At 56.3% G+C, this 20,688-nt stretch overlaps 1 protein-coding gene across 2 annotated transcripts in view; it reads right to left on the minus strand.

The window, feature by feature from the left end:
- Positions 1-20,688, minus strand: part of Grm4 (glutamate metabotropic receptor 4) — a 77,537-nt gene that overhangs the window by 32,491 nt on the left and 24,358 nt on the right. For both annotated transcript variants that reach the window (XM_041634826.1, XM_041634825.1), the window contains exon 2: positions 12,893-13,109. In XM_041634826.1, the coding sequence (XP_041490760.1) occupies positions 12,893-13,109 (217 nt within the window). The remainder of the gene's footprint in view (positions 1-12,892; positions 13,110-20,688) is intronic.

Raw genomic sequence — 20,688 nt, forward strand, 5'->3', positions numbered from 1 at the left:
GGGGATGTTAGTCACAGGAAACTGAGTGTTGTGCGTGGCCTTGGAGGATGTGGTATTTACGGAGCATCCCACACAAGTTGATTGTGACCTAAGAGAGGCCACATGAAGTCACTCCTCTGTGGCGTGACACCACAATCCCAGCACCGTCTTCCTCCCCACACCACTGCCCTCAGGCTCTGTGAACTCCATCAAGAGCTACTGTCCACCCTGCAGTATGGAGCAATAGGAGCCGGCAGACAGACAGACAAGAAACAGCCAGTCCCTAGCTCTAGGCAGACACAGGACCAAGAGGCCTGAAGGAATCTGGGACTCCCATGCCCCCCAAAGCCCTATGGGTCCCCTTTAGAGATCCCTCAGATCATTCCCCAGGTCCTACTCAACCTCCTACCAGGAACCTGGCTGCCAGATCCCTGTCCAGAACCAACCGTGTGCTAGCTGCAGACCCGCATCCTAGCCAAGCCAGGGCCTCTGTGTGCTGGCCAGAGGCAGATGCCACAGCCTCTCATTGGAGAGATCTCTGATTACATGCAGCCCATAGGGCCCGAGACCCCAGTACACACTAGGAGAACAGAGAGTCTAAGGCCAGAGAGGAACTTTGCCTTACCTGGAGACAATTAGCAGGGGCAAGCCTCCTCCACATTCTGTGCTGAGCACTGCCTGGTGTTCTGAATGCCTGAGGCGGGGGTCCCACCTCCCACACTTGCTCAGACTCCTCCCCACCTGCTCATCTCCTCCCCACCTGCTCAGACTCCTCCCTACCTGCTCAGACTCCTCCCCACTTACTCAGGCTCCTCCCCATCTGCTCAGATGCCTCCCCACCTGCTCAGGCTCCTCCCCATCTGCTCAGATGCCTCCCCACCTGCTCAGGTCCTCCCCACCTGCTCAGCTCCTCCCGCCTGCTCAGCTCCTCCCCGGTTTCTCACAGTAGTGGTCCTGCAGGATCCTCCTCTCATTCTCTTTTCCCTTTTCTGAAAAATGCTTTTAAATGTAAAAACCGGAAAAAAAAATAATGAAAAGACAAACTCTAGGAAGTCAAGTGGAAAAACCTATATTGCTACAGAATATGGTAGACTGCAGAGAGGAGAGCAGGGGAGGGCAGGGGAGGGCAGGGGAGGACAGGGGAGGGCAGGGGAGGGCAGGGGAAGGTGTCCAGGCCATGCTAGGCTCCCTGCAGGAAACAGGAAACAGGGCAGGCAGGAACACACACACACACACACACACACACACACACCACTTTCTCTTCCCCTCCTTCCTTCCTAAGCCAGGCTGTCAGCAATCCCAACCTTAAACCTGCTCCCAGGAAAAGAGATAGAAAATGGGCCCTTGAAGGGGTGGGTGGCCGACAGGGTCCTGCCATGGAACAAGGCCATGCCTAAATGATGGGGTTCTGATAGTAGAGTTCAGGTATCCCCCCAGGCTGCTCCAAAGTGAGCTCGGGGTAGGGGAGAGAGAGCTGGACTTGGGTCGCCCTGGGTCTGGCCAGACAGTGGCTCAGTCAGGCCTGGCTCCCGTTGTCACCCTGCCTGTTCCTGCCCCAACCCCCTCTGTACTCAGCACTGTCAACCCACTCACTCTCTCCCCCTACCTGTCCCGGTAAGTTCACACTGTGCAGATGTGCACACACCAACATGCATGACATCCATGTGGCTTGCTCAGGTTGGCAGCTGCTACCTCACTTCAGGCCTCCCAGGACCTGCCTCTCTGACAACCTCTGCCCTACAAGGGGTCTTTAGGCAGGTTGCCCCCCTGGCCAGGAGCACCCTGTACCAACTGGCCAGGGATTTTCCACTACCTGCCAGCCCCTTTCCCTCACTGGGTTCCTTCTCCCCAGGACACGTGCCCAGGGGTTCACTGGGGAAAGGGAGAAGTCTGTGTTTGCTAGAGGAACAAGGGACAGGGGTGCAAAGGGACAGTGGTGAGCATAGGTGACAGGCTCTGGAGGAATGCCACCCGCACATGCTCCCCTCAGGGGTGTCTATGCCCCCAGAGCCTACAGTGATTGTCACTCGGAGCTACCACTTGTCTTCCACAGGCTCTGGGCACACTGTGGTGCCTGATGTCCATGAAGGGGGCAGTCTGCCCCCATGGGCTCTAGACACACTTGTAGATACATGCCCACGGGCATCTCTCAGTCCTGCCTTCTGCTCTGTTATTCCCTTACAGCCAGCACTGGGGGAACAGGGACATGGAACACAAATCGGCAGAAGGACATCAAGCTGACAGTGTCCCTTGGCTGTCCCAGCTCAGCATGAGACAGCTGGGCCAGAGAGGGGCGTGTGACGCCATACTCTTCCTGGCTGATATGACTCCAGCTCCTGGTGGGCAGTGGGTCACCTGGGGAAAGACTCGTCGGGTCTCAGTGGACTCAGGTCTGTACACAGTGAGAACACAATCCCTGTGTTCAGCATTGACGTGCAACAAGGAAACCAAGCGGGGCAAAGGAAGGTGAGCTGGACTGGCTGCTCATGAACTTTCAGACGGGTTACCAAGCCTCTCTGACTTCCTGTAAAACAGAGAAGAAGGCAAACGTCCCCTGGGGGGTTGGTGAAGGTCCCTTGCTGCCCACTGCGGCCACTACCCTGAGGTGCAGCAGAGTTTAGTGTGGCAGGGCTGCTCAGGCAGAGATGGAACTCATCACTCAGCTGGGTCAGGGCCCCTCAGAGCGTTCCTGGGTCCTCAGCTTTGGAGACCAGGGTCTGGGCTCAGTATACGCTATTCCTGAAATGTGGTGCTGGGCAGTCATGGGGCCACAGCTCAGAAGCACAACGGATGTTCAAGGTGATGGCAGCGTCCTCTCTAGAGGCCATTAGCAGCACACACTACACACGCGCACACACACACTCAACACACTGCTCGTGGTCCCACACTCCAGGATCTCACAGAGACACAGCTCTCCCACCCCATCCCACAGAAGAGCCAACACAGGGCCACACACCCTGAGCGGCCACACCTCATGCAGGAACCACACGGCAGCACACGTGCAGGCACCATGGCCACCGCTGATGTCACAGCCTCCGCACACCACAGCTGTGCACACCACAGGACATGGATTGAGCCCACAAGGCCACACAGTTGTGCCTTAAATGGACGCACGCCCAAGCACGGATCCCTATTCTTATATACACACAACACACAGACACAAACAACATGCTGTCACATAGACAACACAGATGCACATGTCCCTAGTCAGTCAGACAATAAGTCTGACCACCCTGGCCCCTCACGAGGTTCACAGCCACCCTCTCCCACAGCTTCCCTGGCCTCCCATGCTCACCATGCATGTAGACTCACTCTCTCAGGCCCAGCCCTTTCCTCACGGGGAGGTCCTCTTACTGAGCGCCAGGTGACCACCCATCTCACACCAGGTACCACGTGACCCCACACACTCCAGAGTCTGCTGGAAGCTGAGGGTCATGGCAGCTCTCTGGAGCCTGCCCACACACCTTACAGGCCTCAGACGTCCCGTTGCTTAGGCCTTTGCACTTAGCTGGGAGCAGATCTGAGCTGCTGTACAGCACCCCGGGGTCTATGGCAAAGCCCTCATCCTCACTGTCCCCTCTCTTGGCACTGAGCCATGTCCCTGTGGGTTTAGGAATACACAGTGAGGCATAAAGGAACCTAGGCATTAGATACCAGTGAGACACTGGGAGCTAAGAGGGCGCAGATGGCCCTGGTCCCATCTCAGACACCAGCGACTTCCACTAACAGCCAAGTCACCCAGCAGTAAGAATGTGACACACTGCCAGCCTGGACCAGGCCAAGTGCCCAAGGTGAAGGAGGATACACAGACCACCATGAAAGCCCTGCTGTCCCTGGCTGGCCTACAGCAAGGCTCGGGGCTTCATTATTCATGGTGTTGGGCTCTAGGGAGGAAATCCACTGAGTGATTGTCCTAATATCCAACATAAATGCATTTAGACAAAGCACCTCTGAAACAATGAAGCCGGAAAAAATCCAGAGAAGGGAAGTGCTAGAGGCAGGTGCCGAGGAGGGAACCAAGGGGACAGGATACAAGCAGAAAATTAGTGGAGGCCCTGTCCACTAATATCCTTCCACCCAAATCCCCCTCAGCAAAATGACGGTTCATGGATGGAGAAAATCCACTGCAGAGAGGGCTGGGGTTCCCCTAAGATCCTCACACACTCCTAGCTGCTGAGTGCAGACCCCGGTCTACTGACCAGTGTCAGTCTGTGGACAAGGAGGGGACTCAGTAGCTAAAAGGCCCCCCCAGTATGGCCAAGGTTGTCTCCATCAACCATACCCAGGGTACCACACACAGAACAAGACCTCTTCTCCTTTCTCATCCGCCTCTGCATCCAGAAACAGGCAGACAAGGGTTACACAAGGGCTCTCCAGCCCCGCCCCCACCCCAGCTTTTTAAACAGGACCACTTCGTCCAAGTCATGCACCCACTGCTACCTCAAGTCTTGGCCACTATGGTCCTGAGGCAAGCAGTCGCTACCTCCTTCCTGTCCACCTTGCCCACAAAGCCTCTGGGTCTGATCCCCCCAAAAGTTTCCCAGCTCTTTGAAGTGGTCCAGTCCTGCCCCTCCTCTCTCTCTAATGGCACTGGTCACCCCTGCCTTGTGCTGTGTGACTTGTCTGCATCAGAGAGAGGGCTGAGCCTGGGAGCCAGGACTCAAGTCCCAAATGCCACTTCTTAGCTCTGTAACTTTGGACAAGGTATTTAATTATCCCTGGATTTTTTCCATCATCAAGTGTGAAGAACTGGACATATAGGAGAGTGTGGTAGCACACATCTATAATCCTAGCAATCAGGAGGCTGAGGCAGGAGGATTGCCTTGAATTCAAAGCCAAACAGGTCTGCATAGTGAAACTCTATCTCGGGGCGGGGGGCACGGGGAGAAAGGAAATAAAGGAAGGAAGGAAGGAAGGAAGGAGAGAAATAAGGAAAGAGAGAAAGACTGAGCAAGCAAACATGGGTAAAGGCACAGGACAGTGCCTGATGCAAGAACACAGCAGAACTGCCCTGTGTTGTCCTGAGGTTGGCTTTCCTCCATGAGAGTCCCTCAAGAGATGTATCATCCTCCCTTTCACTCTCCAGGTCCCATCAGACAGGGGAGCTCAATTAATAGTAGTTCAATATACCCAGGCAGTGGTGGCACATGACTTTAATCTCAGCACTCGGGAGGCAGAGGCAGGTGGATCTCTGAGTTTGAGGCCAACCTGATCTACAGAGTGAGTTCCAGGACAGCCAGGACTACACAGAGAAACCCTGTCTCAAAAAAAAATTAATAATAATAGTACTAGTACTAATAATTTCCATTTGCTGTCTAGATGGGAAGCCAGTGGGTTGGTGTTGGAGATTCCTGCATGTAGAGAAACTTGGGGTGCCAGGCCAATTCCACCCCCCATAGGAGCACATTCAGGCAGGAGAGAGCAGCGGGGGTCAGGAGCTGGAAGCAGTGATCCTGCCCTGTGGTTTGGCCAGAGTGGGGTGGGCCATTGCAGACTGGGATAAAATATTTAGAAGTCCACATCCCCGGGAAGTGGAAACTGACAAGCAAAATGAAATGTTAAGATGTAATTACGCAGGCAGCCCAAGCATGTCTCTCTGCAGGCAGCTCAGCCCTGAGCCTGGCACAGCAGTCCCTGGTAAGGAAGTCCTCCAGGGCCCTCCCAGCCAGCCCTGCCCTCTCTGCAAGCCAGGCTAAAGGGCAGCGGCGGCTGAGCAATAGAACCAGGGGCCTGGGGCAGACCCTGCACCCCATTTAGCTTCAGCTTCCTGGTGGAAAATAAAGCTGTTGACCCATGCCCCAGAAAGGGAACCAGCTGACCTTGGTGGCTGGTAATGGGGGTGACACAGACAGCAGAAGCCAGCCTGACCAGCTTAATGGTCAGGCCGTGTGTGTGTGTGTGTGTGTGTGTGTGTGTGTGTGTGTGTGTTATGTGGGAGGAGACCTGGAGACCCAGCTGCCATGGGTTCCCGTTAGTAAGAACTGATGAACCAGATCAGAAACTGACCCCTCAAAATTGCCCCAGACCTGCAGCTGTTGGGTGAAGGCTTGCAGTCCCAAAGCTAGCCACCAGCCCTGAGAAGAGAAAAACATGCTAGGCAGGGAGGGAGGGGCTTCAAGCCTCAGTCTTAGAGGTGGCCTATAAATGTCCACCCTGATGGGTGGGGTGGGTGGAACCTGCTAGCTCCTCTGCTTTGGCGTGGGACTTTCCTCGTGTCAGACTGGCACTAGCTATGGCACGAGGGACCCTCCCCAGAATCTGACACTGAATATTGGAGATGAAGTTGTGATAATCGCTCACGTCTCTAAGAGCACCAGGAACAAGAAAGGACTGACTACCCGGCCTTTTAGCTCCTTTCTGATCTAAACCTGAGTCCGCAGAAGGACTTCAGCTTGTCCCAGGCTGACCAGCGTGAGCCAGGAGTGCACATCTGGTGTCACCAGGCTGCCTCAGGCACCCGCTAACACCCAGGCAGACCCAGGCAGCCGACCACTCCAGCCCCAGTTACGGTGCCCCGCTCCGCTGTGGGCCAGCTCCCCCTCCTACTCTCCCTAAATCCACTCCAGAGTGTCCTCCAGGGGGCTGACAGGGCACCCCAGCTCCCTCCTGCTGTTCCCTACCCAGGGGCCCTGCCACTACAACCCTGTCATCCCGAAGCGCATGTGGATACTGAAGAAGGAGCAACTGGATTGTAGCTGGACAGTGGTCCAGAAGTCCCGCCCCCATCTCTAGCCCTCCCCCCCCCCATGCTTCCCGTGTTCCCTACCCATTCACTGTCTTCGGGCCCCCTTCCTCTCCCTCTCTCCCTCCTACCCATCCCATCAGCCCTCCCTGACCACACAGCCCCCCTTACACAGTTAGCATTGCCCTGTGCTGTCCCACCGGCCCCTCCCAATCAGCTCACATCCTGGGTATGTGGACAGGAAACTGAGCCCACCTGTGATCCAGAGCCTGCATGGCTGCCTCTGCCCACTCTGTCTCTGACTTAGGTGCTCCCTCCTCCCTACCCCTTCCCCCTCCCTGGCCCCTTCCTCTATTTCACTTCTTTTAAGTGACTATTAAGTCATCCTGCCCCTTTCCCCACATCCCTGGGCCAGGAGGAAGTTCTCCTGGCAAGGGGTGGCAAGGGCCTCAGGGCCTTCCTTGCTCCTCCTGTCCCCCATCCTCCCTTTCCATCCCCTTCTTGTCACCTTGTCCGCTGCTTCCTACACCCAAGGCTTCCCTGGGTCCCAAGGCCTCTTAGCTTCCTTCTGGCTCGTTAAAAATTTGCATAGACTTTGCCTAGAGTACCTGCATGGTCGTTCTGTCTATGGTAAAATAGAGCCAGATGTAGCACACATGAGTCAAGGAGGGTGGAGACCCAGGAAGAGGAGGATCCAGGAGACCAAGTGCTCACCCTGGGTGGGCACACACAGAGGCAGGCCCACACCCTCCAGTCCTCACTGGGCCCCATGAAGACTGGTCTGCCTTTTTTTTTTTTTTAATCATTTTTCCAGCAACCAGTAAAAACGAGAATTACCTCTTCAGAGAAAGCAAAAGCTCAAAAGGACCGGTGGCCCAACCACATGAGAAAGCCACCAGGCAGGCCTGGTCACACTTCCTACCTAGTAGCCTGCTCCATCTGGCCTGCTCCTCCAGGACACCCTCTGAGCCAGGCCTAGTCCTGGGTCTCCCAAAGGAAGCTCTCTCCCGTCCCAGGCTCCCCAGCCCGCAACCACAGCCCCTTCAGCCATGCGCACTGATTGCTGGAGACCAGCACTTTCATCTCATCCTCGCTGCGGCCAGACCTGCCTAGTCACAGCAGTGTCCAGGAATAAATGTGTTTGGGTAACGAGGAAATTGGTAACAAAGCAGAGGGGAAGGGCTGTGTCTCGCAGACGCCCGGCTGGCTCGGTGTCTGCAGGCTGGCCAGGAGCAGGCAGCTTGCTACGGGCTGGAGCCAAGCCGGCTGAGCTGAGCTGCCCGGGAATGCCCAGCCTGGCCTCGCCGCCACTCTCCATGGTGCTGAAACTTGGGCTGGGCTCAACCAACTCTGTCCATGGGAACTCAAGACCACAGTCAGTGACTAGAACACAACCCACCTTCCTTCTCTCCACCTGAACCCATGATCCAAACCCTCATCTCTTAAAAAAATGGGGCGTGGTGTGTGTGTGGTATGTGGGGTGTATGTGGTATGTGGTGTATGTGTGTATGTGTATATGGTAGGTGGTGTACGTGTATTTGTGTGTGTGTGTGTGGTATGTGGTGTGTGTGTGTGGTATGTAGTGTGGGGTGTGTGTGTGTGTGGTATGCAGTGTGTGTGTGTGGTATGTGTTGTGTGTGGTATGTGGTGTGTGTGGTATGTGGTGTGTGTGGTATGTGGTGTGTGTGTGTGTGTGTGTGTGTGACAAGTCCATCACCCTTGCACACCCTCACATCTCTGTTCACAGCCCTCAGTGGCTCCAGGCACACTCCCCCTCTGGTGGCCCACGAGGCTCCAGGTTCCTCTTCTTTCTCCTCATCCTGTTCCCCCTCCTGACTCTCCCCAAATACCAATCTGGCTCTACCGTGGATGGAGTCTCAAGTCTAGAACAGGCAGACTGTCCGAGCGGCTGGCTAAGGCAGCAGAGTCTGTTCAGCCTCAAGTGCTCTGAAGGGCACAGAACAATGAGGCAGACAGAAACGGCCCCGTGCTGGTCCCAGACAAGAAGATCTGAACAATCCTGGAGAGGTGTGACTAGGGTCACACAAGTGTGCATGGGGCAGGGGTGGGACAACGCTGCTGGCATGCTGCACAATGCCAGGGGGCAGGGCCCCAGGGAACTCAGGCAAGGAAACTGTGGTTCCTCCAACCCCTGGGACAAAGCAGCCACTCCAAAAGCTTGGCGGTGGCATGGAAGGCCACAGGAGGGAGCGGCTGGGGGAGATAGGTTAGCAGACAGGAGAAAGCCACTGATCTGACTGATCTGGGCCATTGTCAGCTGCTGCTGAACAACCAGAAGCAATTAGAGGAGCCCCCTCCTGACTCTATGGGTGCCTGGAAGACACAAGAGGATTTGGGGGAGAAGATAAACTTAGAGACTTTGAGATTCAAAGACATGATTGATAAGACACTAGGAGGTGCTAAAGGAACTCCTGGCTGCAGGAGCACCCGCGACCTGGGCTTTGGGGCCAAGGGTCACTGCAGTACCTGGCCTCCAGTGAGGTAAGACTGGAAAGCTAAGGGACAGGAAGAACTCAACCGAGGGAGTCCAGAGGTCCCCTCCCCTGCACCTTCACATCAGCGAAGAAGCTAAGGCTCGGAGAAGTACCCTTACAAGTTCAGGGCCACACCACCCCCACAGCAGGTCTAGAGCTCAGACAGACTCTAAGTGGACCTCACAGTGCTTCTGGGGAGGGAAGGGTGGGTGCACGCGCTATTCATAATCCTGTTGGACCAAAGTGGAAGTGGAAGACTCCGGTTCAAGGCAGTGGATCTGAGCTCAGCCTTCTGCCATAGCACTTGGACTCTGAGCCACCCAGAGGTGAGCTGCAAAGCCAAAGCCACCAAAGGGGATTCTTTAAACCCCAAAACATCACCAGGCGGTGGCACACTCCTTTAATCCCAGCACTCGGAGGCAGAGGCAGGCGCATCTCTGTGAGTTCGAGGCTAGCCTGGTCTACAGAGCGAGTTCCAAGGCAGTTAGGACCATCACACAGAGAAACAGCGTGTTCCTCGCAGCACGCACACAGCTTCCTGCGGAAGACAGAAGGCAGCAGACTCAGAGCAGGACAGCCCAGCAAGTGACATCTCCCTCTCGCTGCTGTCAAGGCACACTCATCAAAGGCCAGCAGAGAGAACCAGAGAAAGTGACAGCCCACACACGCGTGCACACACACACACACCAGGGCCTGACGACATCTAGCCCTAGGGACTCACCAACCTGAGAGGTGTCAACACCCTGCTGCAGGCCAGAGCATCAGAGAAATCAGAGCGGACAGACAAAGTCCCCGAGGCGGGCCGTGCAAGCATGGGGGTTCATCTTCGTCACACAGGATTGACCCGGCCAGCAGCAGCAGCCACATTCATGACAACACCTTGCCAATCCCCAGCCAGGCGAAGACACTAGCTGGGGCCTGGTGGTCCTCGCCGATCAGCAGGCTGATCATGGTGGTCCCCCTGGCTGATCAGCGGGCTGATCATGGTGGTCCCCCTGGCCGATCAGCGGGGCTGATCATGGTGGTCCCCTGGCCGATCAGCGGGGCTGATCATGGTGGTCCCCCTGGCCGATCAGCGGGGCTGATCATGGTGGTCCCCCTGGCTGATCAGCGGGGCTGATCATGGTGGTCCCCCTGGCTGATCAGCAGGGCTGATCATGGTGGTCCCATGGGCAGTGTCAGGCCCCAGACACCGAATGGAAGACAAGCTGGGTCTGATGTTCAGGGCAGCCTGTGGGTTTCTGGGATGCGGGGAGGGCCCCTCTCCTCCTAAATTCTCCAAGATGGGCCTCAGGCTACCTCCTCAAAGAGGAGGCAGTTGTGGAGGGGGGGGGGCAGAAGCTGCTGAGCCACAAATAGGCAGATAGTCCAAGGTAAAGCCACAACGGTCCCCTCCTATCTCCCCCTACTCCTGACTGAACCACCCACAGAGTAGCCAGGGCTTACTCCAAGCACCTATCATCATCACAGCCTTCCTGAGCCCAAATATGAAGCCCTACAGTACCCCTCTGGGTGCCCACTCCTGTGTCCCTCTGGGTGCCCACTCCTGCGCCCCTCTGGGTATCCACTCCTGCACCCCTCTCCTGCAGCCTTCGGTCCTTCCCAGCTCTCCACGAGGGAAGTGGGCCTATGTAGTCTTCAGTCAGTGTCTATGTACGCTTAAACAATGTGCGGAAGGATTTGTAATTGTCAAAGTGGAGATGGGGAGGTGATTGGCACAGGCTGGGCTCCATCAACCATGGGGTCGCCCCAAGCATGAGTTAACAGATGAGGGTGTCATGGGGCTGATGGGACAACATTCTCCAGCTCCTGTCCCAGCTCCTCCAATCTGGCTTTGTGGCCTGGCTTGTCTCTTTCTCTTTGAAATGGGGGGGGGGTCACATTCCTCTGAAGGACCCAGAGCCGTGTCCAGGGCAGAGGCCTGACATGCTCACCACTACAATGAGAAGTCCCAGCCTGTGACCAAAAGCAGAGCCTTGTCTCCCCTCCCTATATCCCCTCCCCTCGAGTCTCCCACCACCTCCCAGATGACTTATACTTCAGAGGACAAATCAATACAATATATGGCCAAAAACATCTTTAATCTTTCTCGGGGATTAGGCTATAAGGTGTTGTGGCCTCTTTCTCCCAGTGTTCAATTCTGATTTCAATTTGGCCTGCTGGAGCTCTCCACCCTCTCCCTCTCCCCTCCCTCCCTCTCTGCCTCTCTCTCTCTCTCTCTCTCTCTCTCTCTCTCCACCCACCCACCAAGAGGTGTCTTCCAAACCAAATACCACTTAGCAACAGGGCAGGGTGGGTACCCAATGACGAGGTGGTCTCAGGTAACAGGGAGAGTCAGGCTACGATGGACAGCCGGATCTCAGAGGCTCAGGGCAGTATAGAGAAGTAGCCACGTGAAGGACTTCTTGCCAGACAGGAGGCTGGAGGATCCAGGGCCCAGCAAGGGAAGGAATGGTTTTCTTGTTTTTCTAGACTTTGCCATCTTTCCTGAGCATCTTTTGTGGACTATTCTTCCCCACTCCCAACACCCGATTAGGTGCTTGAAAAAGCAATTCACGGTCCTGCCTTTGTCTGAACATGGCAGACACCAACTTCTCCTGTGCCTGCAGGCCATGCACACACCTTCACATGTGTCCCTGCCGCACCCCAGCTGGCCATGACCCCAGAGAGAGGACAGCGTGGGCAGAACTCGAAGTAGATAAGGACACGAAGCCGGTCAACATTCCTTGCCCTGGAACGTGGGGTCGAAGCCACACCTGCCCCTCTGTACTGTGACAAGATGTGAGGTCCTGGGTGACCCCCGAGGCCTGTGGTGACACTCTCCACAGAGGCTGGGGCCACCCAGACAGCAGGTTCAACACATGTTCTACCGCCTCTAGGTCCCTACAGCGGGGTTAAACACTATGAATAAATCCTCTGTCTTGCCGAGTCCCTTGGAGGACAGAGCCTGTGCCTTCAATAGCTCTGTGGTCCAGGGCAGGAGCAGCCCTGGGATTACAGAACCCGCAGCACAGAGTAGGACCCGGGCAGCTTTCCCACTACAATTAAAGGGTTTATCAGAGAACTGTAGCGGGATTACGCCTGCAGGGCACCACCACCACCAACCTCCGGCCACTGCAGTTTTGGGAAAAGCAATTAGAGGTTCAGGCCCTGCAGGTATAAATACACACTGGCCAAGGTCGAGGGCAGCGGTGAGCTACTTAGAGCCCACAGGATGGGGCTGCCAGAAGCACCAGGGTCTCCCCTGCCCTCTTCTCAGGGGACCCTAGGAAGCCACAGGGGCCTGCTTGCCACCTCAGGACCGTCCTGCAGTCACCACCACCCCTCAGGACCCTACTGATCCCTGGAGTCCCCATCCAGATGTTAACCCTTGCTGTGCCAGTCACTTACCACTGGAGCCCCCAGCACATACTACAGGGACAAGTGAGAACAGCCATCTATTCAGTGGGTAAGGCAGCAGAGACCCAGACACCCACCGTGGAGGGCACCCAGCAGCCGCCAGTCCTCATTCACCCATCCCTGAGAACCCCCTGCTGATCACCATGCAACAGGGGCCCCCCATCCCCCTCTCCCTTCCCACGAAGGACAGAGCTGCCCCTCATAGCCTTCACCCATAGCAGGAGCTACAGCATCATGGAGTTGTGGTGGGGCGGGGCGGGGGGAGGGGGAGGGAGACACCAAACAGGGAAGAGCTGAGAAGCAGGAAGTAGAGGGCCCATCCCCACGCAGGACTCACCGTTCTCTCGGGACTTCTGGATAAAGGCCTCCACGCCGCTCTCACCATAGCTGCCCTCTGAGGCCAGCGTGGACACGTAGTTCCACTTGAGGGCCCGGACAATGTCCACCATGGCCTGGGCCTGGTATGTGTCTGAGGGCACCACGCGGGAGAAGAAGTCATAGCGGCTGTTGTCACTCAGGTCCGGGGCTGTGGAGGCGTAGCTGATCTGGGGAATCTAGGGGTGAGAGGGAAGGCGGTACATGGACAAGCACATAAATGGGGCAGCTGCACCCCAAAAGTCACCCCTCCCATAGACACTGCCTCCCTTCTCCTCGTCTAGTGTTTAAAGATATCCCAAAGGACAAGAAAGAAGCCATATGAACCTCCTCACAGTCCCCTCCTCTCCAACACCATGGAGACCACAGCCCCTTGCTCCTAGGGGTTTTCAGCTGCCACACAGTCTAGGAATGGAAGAGATTCCTAGACAGGGCTGCTCTGTGCCCTGTGGATATCGTCCACACCCAGCCTGTGCCCTGTGGATGTCGTCCACACCCAGCCTGTGCCCTGTGGATGTCGTCCACACCCAGCCTGTGCCCTGTGGATGTCGTCCACACCCAGCCTGTGCCCTGTGGATGTCCTCTACACCCAGCCTGTGCCCTGTGGATGTCCTCTACACCCAGCCTGTGCCCTGTGGATGTTCCATATCCAGTCCGTGCCCTGTACATGTCCTCCATACCCAGCCTGTGCCCCGTGGATGTTCCATACCCAGTCTGTGCCCTGTACATGTCCTCCATACCCAGCCTGTGCCCTGTGGATGTTCCATACCCAGTCTGTGCCCCATACATGTCCTCCATACCCAGCCTGTGCCCTGTGGATGTTCCGTACCCAGTCTGTGCCCTGTACATGTCCTCCATACTCAGCCTGTGCCCCGTGGATGTTCCATACCCAGCCTGTGCCCGTGGATGTTCCATACCCAGCCTGTGCCCGTGGATGTTCCATACCCAGCCTGTGCCCTGTGGATGTTCCATACCCAGCCTGTGCCCTGTGGATGCCTTCTACACACAGCCTGTGCCCCATGTACCAGAAGCACCTCATTCTACACTGACCACCAGTATATCTCCAGGAGGGTCAGAGGTCCCAGGGGAGCGACTGTCCCAGGCGAGAACCAATGTTTAGAAGTTTGTACTGAGATGCTAGAGAGGAAGCTGGGCAGAGGTGGCACACACCTTTAATCCCAGCACTCAGGAGGCGGAGGAAGGTGGATCTCTGAGTTCAAGGCCAGCCTGCTCTAGAGATGCAAGGCTTCTAGGGGTACAGAGAAACCCTGTGGGGGGGGGGGGGTGACAAGGATACATCTAGGGCTACAGAGAAACCCTGTGGGGGGCGGGAGGTGACAAGGATACATCTAGGGCTACAGAGAAACCCTGTGGGGGGGGAGGGGTGACAAGGATACATCTAGGGCTACAGAGAAACCCTGTGTGTGTGTGGGGGGGGGTGACAAGGATACATCTAGGGTTTGCCTCATAGGACCCCAGAGGGCAGGAGGAAGGACAAACCAATCGTGGAGAGCTGACGGTCACTCAGTGAAAGCCGTGACAGGTTCGTGGGCCTTTGTGAACGTCTAAAATGTCCATTTTCCTAAAAGATTGCTCTACAGAATAAATCCAAACCCCTGCAACCCCATCACCAACCCAACAAGACACCATGAATATGGGGACAGCTGGGATGGGACCCGTCTGCCCACGCTTCCTCCAGATGAGCACCAAAGTCTGAGTCCCCACTCTCTGTCCCCTCAGCTAGTCTGCTGCTCACTCATCCTTATCACGCCCTCAAACCATCTCTCCCTCCCAACCTGGACAAGAGTGACAGACACCCAAGTCTCAGGCTGGGAGCCCAACCCCAGTGAGCCCAGCCCTGTCCCCAACAGCAGTCAGCAGCTTCACACCCAGGCCCTCTACCATACAGAAGGTATCCCATTCCCACAAAGATGGGGGTCTGCATGGGGCTTCTGCATGGTACCCAGCAGGAAAGCCAGGCTGTACTGCCCCAGCAGTCCCTGAGGCCCTGGAACAGACACCAACCTGGGACCAGGTCAGGGTAAGGGACAGTATACCAGTCCCTTCTCTCTGCCACAGCACAGGTTCTGAAGTACCACTAAGAAAGGTTTCAGGCTGAGATTTGGGGTTCGAGCTCAACTCTTGCTCTCTAGCTGGTAGACCTCACCAGTCCCTTCTCCACCCCAGGCTTCAGGATCCGCAGTTACAGAATGGGCAATTAGGAGTGGCTGGTAATAAGGGAATTCCTGGTACTCCTGAGAGCAGGCCTCTGTCCACAGCCCCATCACCACCAGGGAGATATTCATGAATGCTTGCTGCTTTCTGAGGCTCCCTCCCTCCCGCTGCCCCAGCCTGAGGTCGGGGAGGGGCAGGAGCACTGCAGGGCAAAGGAGCCCTGAGAGTCTGCCACACCAGGTGATTCAGCCCTGCTGATTCATGGGGCTGTGTGCCCTCCTCAGCTCCCTGTCTCAGCTGGAGAGGGAAGGACACTCCATTAGCATTCTCCTCAGAGACTCACATCTCAAAATGGCCGCCCGGAAGGACTCCTGCCACTTCCTCAGCCTCCCATGCCCTGGTCCTAGGCAAAACACCCACTGGATGTGAGGCTCGCTCTGTTCTGGGTGCCGAGGACAGCTCATGCTACACTCTGGGGACAGGGACAAGCATCGCAGCCACCAGGCTCAACAGCCCATTTCCACGCCCAGGTCCTGAGGGAAGCTGGAGCCATGGACTGTTTCACACACCCAACCCTTCTACAAGCAGGGCACTGCACAGTCAGCCCGCCTGGCTCCTCCAGGCTCCCCTCAACCTGCCACAGCACCAAGTGTCCCCTGTTTAAGTCACCTGTTATGTGGTGTCAGCAGAAGGATGTAAAGGTGAGTGAGCATCCACCGCTGAGCACTGGCGGACACCTCTGCTCCCAGCAGACAGGAGACAAGGCAGGAGGCGCTTGTGGCCAAGCGCTACTTAGCAGGGAGTGCCTTGCGTGCATAGTGTGTCTGCCGCTGGCCCCAGGAGAGCTCTGATTCATGCAGGGGACTGAGAAGAAAGAATGAAATTTCTCTCCCTCTGCCCCCCACTCTCCTGGAATAATGAAAAGGTCCATGCCACAAGAAGATTAAAAGCTGCTTCTGGGCCTCAGCAACAATCAAGCAGGAATCCCAGGGCATCTGTGCAGGCATGCATGTTCCAGAACGCGTGCCGAGCCGCCTGAGCATGTGAGTATGGCACACCCTTCACACTTCCAGCTGTGCACGGCCACTGCACTGCAGAGTACTGCCAGGCGGGGGGACACCTGTCTCTGCCCCAGGTCTCCTGCAGGGGAGTGACGGACTGAGGAGATCTGGGGCAAGAGGAGCTGGATGTGGAGGCAATCCTGAAAACCTAGCACTTGGGAAGCAGAGGCAGCAGGATTGATATGAGTTCCAGGCTAGCCTGAGCTACATGGTGAGACCCTGTCTCAAAAGAAAATCAGAAGGCAAAAGGGAAATGAGAAGGCAGGTGTGAGGGGATGAGCCAAAGGCCCCCCGTGGGGTGACATGGGTGTCAGATCCTAGATTTGAGGGAGACAGGTCTGCCTAGTGGGACCTACCTGGTATGCCTGCACATGGGCTGTGTTGGGGTGCATGTGGGTCCTTGGGACTACAGGCTGCCATCTGGCTCTCCCCCAATAGTCCAGGCAAGCCGACCCTGGCCAGAACACAGGGGAATTCAGCACGCCACTGCTCAGGCCCAAGAGAAAGGCTCCAAAGTGTCAGAATCAAGCCCAGGGAAGCAGCTATCAGTGTCCCAGAGAATCACTAAGTATGGTCTCCATAGTCTCTAAAATCATTCAGAGTGGTAGAAAAATCTCCACCCAACCTCCACGTGACCTGTTGAGTCAGAGCCAGAGCCAAGTGGCCAGCCATGCAAGACCCTCCCACAGACTCTTTAAGGGCCACCTGACAGGAATGGCAGCAGCCTTTTGTCCCTTTTCTCCAGGCCCCAAAGGGGTCATGACCCACAGGATGAGAGTCACCAAGGAACAGTCCTGGACGTCTCTGGAAGGCTCATGATAGGCCTCAGACGGGCAGATAGACTGACCCCTGTCTCCATGACCACACGCTGGACCTTCCCCTTCAGAAGCCACACCCACCAGAGCCACCAGCTGCTCCCCATAGACCTGGGGAACTCAGGCTGGGCCAGCCGGAATGGTTCCCCCAACCTGGCCTGCACCTCATCACTTCACACCAACCACAGACAAAGGCCAGCCCCAGCCTCTGGCCACTCTGGGCCTGGTTACACACCCAGCCTGGCCTCGCTGGGTCCAGCAAGCAGCTCTGCCTGGCCTCTATCCAAGGAGCATCCTGTCCCACTCAGCTCTCTCATGTAAACTCCACCGTATCCGGGCCCTCCTCTGCCTCTGGAGCCATAATCTGCTCCACACACCGTCCCCCTCTCCTCTGGGGCCTCCAGGGTACCACAGTGTGGCTGGGAGCTCCACACAGTGCCCCCTCTCCTCTGGGGCCTCCAGGGTACCCTAGTGTGACTGGGAGCTCCACACAGTGCCCCCCTCTCCTCTGGGGCCTCCAGGGTACCCCAGTGTGACTGGGAGCTCCACACAGTGCCCCCCCGTCCTCTGGGGCCTCCAGGGTACCCCAGTGTGGCTGGGAGCTCCACACAGCGCCCCTCTCTCCTTTGGGGCCTCCAGAGTACCCCAGTTTGGCTGGGAGCTCCACAAAGTGCCTTTTTCCCCTCTGGGGCCTCCAGGGTACCCCAGTGTGGCTGGGAGCTCCACACAGCGCCCCTCTCTCCTTTGGGGCCTCCAGAGTACCCCAGTTTGGCTGGGAGCTCCACAAAGTGCCTTTTTCCCCTCTGGGGCCTCCAGGGTACCCCAGTGTGGCTGGAAGCTCCACACAGTGCCCCCCTCTCCTCTGGGGCCTCCAGGGTACCCCAGTGTGACTGGGAGCTCCACACAGTGCCCCCCTCTCCTCTGGGGCCTCCAGGGTACCCCAGTGTGACTGGGAGCTCCACACAGTGCCCCCCTCTCCTCTGGGGCCTCCAGGGTACCCCAGTGTGACTGGGAGCTCCACACAGTGCCCCCCTCTCCTCTGGGGCCTCCAGAGTACCCCAGTTTGGCTGGGAGCTCCACAAAGTGCCTCTTTCCCCTCTGGGGCCTCCAGGGTACCCCAGTGTGGCTGGGAGCTCCACACAGTGCCCCCATCTCCTCTGGGGCCTCCAGGGTACCCCAGTGTGGCTGGGAGCTCCACACAGCGCCCCTCTCTCCTTTGGGGCCTCCAGAATACCCCAGTTTGGCTGGGAGCTTCACAAAGTGCCTCTTTCCCCTCTGGGGCCTCCAGGGTACCCCAGTGTGGCTGGGAGCTCCACACAGTGCCCCCTCTCCTTTGGGGCCTCCAGAGTACCCCAGTTTGGCTGGGAGCTCCACAAAGTGCCTCTTTCCCCTCTGGGGCCTCCAGGGTACCCCAGTGTGACTGGGAGCTCCACACAGTGCCCCCCTCTCCTCTGGGGCCTCCAGGGTACCCCAGTGTGGCTGGGAGCTCCACAAAGTGCCTCTTTCCCCTCTGGGGCCTCCAGGGTACCCCAGTGTGGCTGGAGCACACAAGGGAATTTCCAAACTGCCAGTGTCACAGAAAGTAAATCTGGTCTGCAAGATCCAAGAGGTTCCTTTGCCTCTGTGGCTGCCATGGCCACCAGCTCCACACTCTCCACCTCCTCCACTTCCTCGTGCACCCTGGTGGCCTCTTCATTAACTCACTCACTCAGTAATGGCTTCCCGAGTACCTGCTGTGGGCTTCACCTGCCATGAACTCAGGGACAGACCTCAGCGAAGCTGATCCCAGCAGAAGAAACAGAGACAACTGCCTAAGCAATGAACACGCAGGGACCTCATGCCAGGTGCTGCTTCCCTAGTCACAGCCCACAGTTGTGGCACACGTTGGCCAGGTCACATGACATGTCCAGCTTGATGAGCTGGGAGCAGGGAATGCATGTTTCCTCTGGGCAGAGCATGCCATTCATTGCAGGTGAGAGATACCCCATGGTCTATGTATCCCCCACTGTAGCCACCAGCAAGGCTCCAGCACGAGGCAGGACAAAGCACTAACCAATCCACAGATGTGTGACTTAGCAATGACTAAGTCTATGTCCTTCAAATCCCAGAGGTTTGCAGAATAGTTGTTACCGAGGCATCGCCTCACCTGAGCTGGCTGATCCAGCCGGAAGGTCTGAGGGCTGGCTGTTACTGCGGCATCGCCTCACTCGTGTTGACTTGTACCGTGAGCGGTGACATGATTCTGCCAGTCTCATACGTCAATAATGGCTCTCCACCTCAGAACTTGAATGTGTCCAGTTGACACTTACCACACTTCTTAGGCTAGTAGGGGACTACTAGACTGAGCTAGATTCCGCAGGTACACACGGCTCATGAGCACTGTCAGACCAACACCGATTAGATGTCTACTATACACCTTACTGTCCTAAGTGGTTCCTAAACTTAACACCCTCGAGTGTATACTATATAAGAGGACCTATTTAATATTCACTTATCTAAAACTAATACAGAAAGGTTAAGTTACTTACCTAAGGTCACACAGCTCTTGACTGGGGGGGCAGGATTTGAACTCAAAGAGGCTTGCTCCAAAACCCATACCAGATATTGCTATGTGAAACCTCAGTCTCCTCTGTATATAGTATGTCTACACACATGTATCCACACACAGAACATGCATGCCTATGGAGAATCTGAGGCTAGGGCTGGAGATATGGCTCAGTGGTTAAGAATACTGGCTGCTCTTCCAGAAGATACAGGTTCAATTCCCGGGAACCACATGGCAGCTCACAACTGTGGGGGATATAACACGCTCTTCTGGCCTCCGTGGGCACTGCGCACATGTGTTACATAGACATGCATGCAGGCAAACACTCATGCACATAAAAAAGTCGGTAATTAGCCAGGTGTGGTGGCGCACGCCTTTAATCCCGCACTCAGGAGGCAGAGGCAGGCGGATCTCACTGAGTTTAAGGCCAGTCTGGTCTACATAGCTAGTGAGCCCTTGTCTCAATAAACTAAACAGATTAAAAATAAATAAATAAAATTAAATAGAAATTGAGGATGGCATAGCCTCCGGTGACAAGTGGCTGCCTGTGTCTCCCACAGGACCGAGTAGGTAGCAGCAAAGAGGAGATGTTCCTCCGTGTACCACGTGCCTCTCCTGCCCGCCATCTCTGGGCTGAAGTGGTCCATCTGTCTCTAACACAGAGGACAGGGTGAAGCTTGCCCCGGGCCCCAGAGGGCTGTGTGGATGGTCTGCTTTCAGAAGTAGGTAATTTCTAAACGTAATTATTAATTTCATGCTTATCGTATGCAAACCTCTGCTTCCCAGACGAGATGAAATTGATTTAATTAGAAATTCCATCATCGAGCCATTTGAATCTGAGCTTTTAATTAGGATCACCAGCAGCACCCCAGCCCCAGGTTGCCAGAGGGGCTCCTGCCTGTGACTGTCCTCTAGGAGGGCACAGGCCTGGCTGCGGTGTGCGGGCACCCCTACAGCGCCAGCGTCCCACAGGCCAGGCAAGCACCTGTTACCCTCACAGCACAGCACGTGCCATGGGTGGGGCCTCTCTTTTCTCTTGGTGACCATCTTACTCTGTCGCAGTGAGGAAGCCAACATGACCGAGATGACTTAGAGAAGAGTTTATTTGGGGCTCACGGCTTCGGAGGGCGAGTCTGTGACTGTCTTAGCAGACAGCACAGCA

The sequence above is a fragment of the Microtus oregoni genome, unplaced genomic scaffold (genome assembly GCF_018167655.1).
Source record: "Microtus oregoni isolate MIOR12 unplaced genomic scaffold, Mior012 000046F_ref0000063, whole genome shotgun sequence".
Classification (NCBI taxonomy): domain Eukaryota; kingdom Metazoa; phylum Chordata; class Mammalia; order Rodentia; family Cricetidae; genus Microtus; species Microtus oregoni.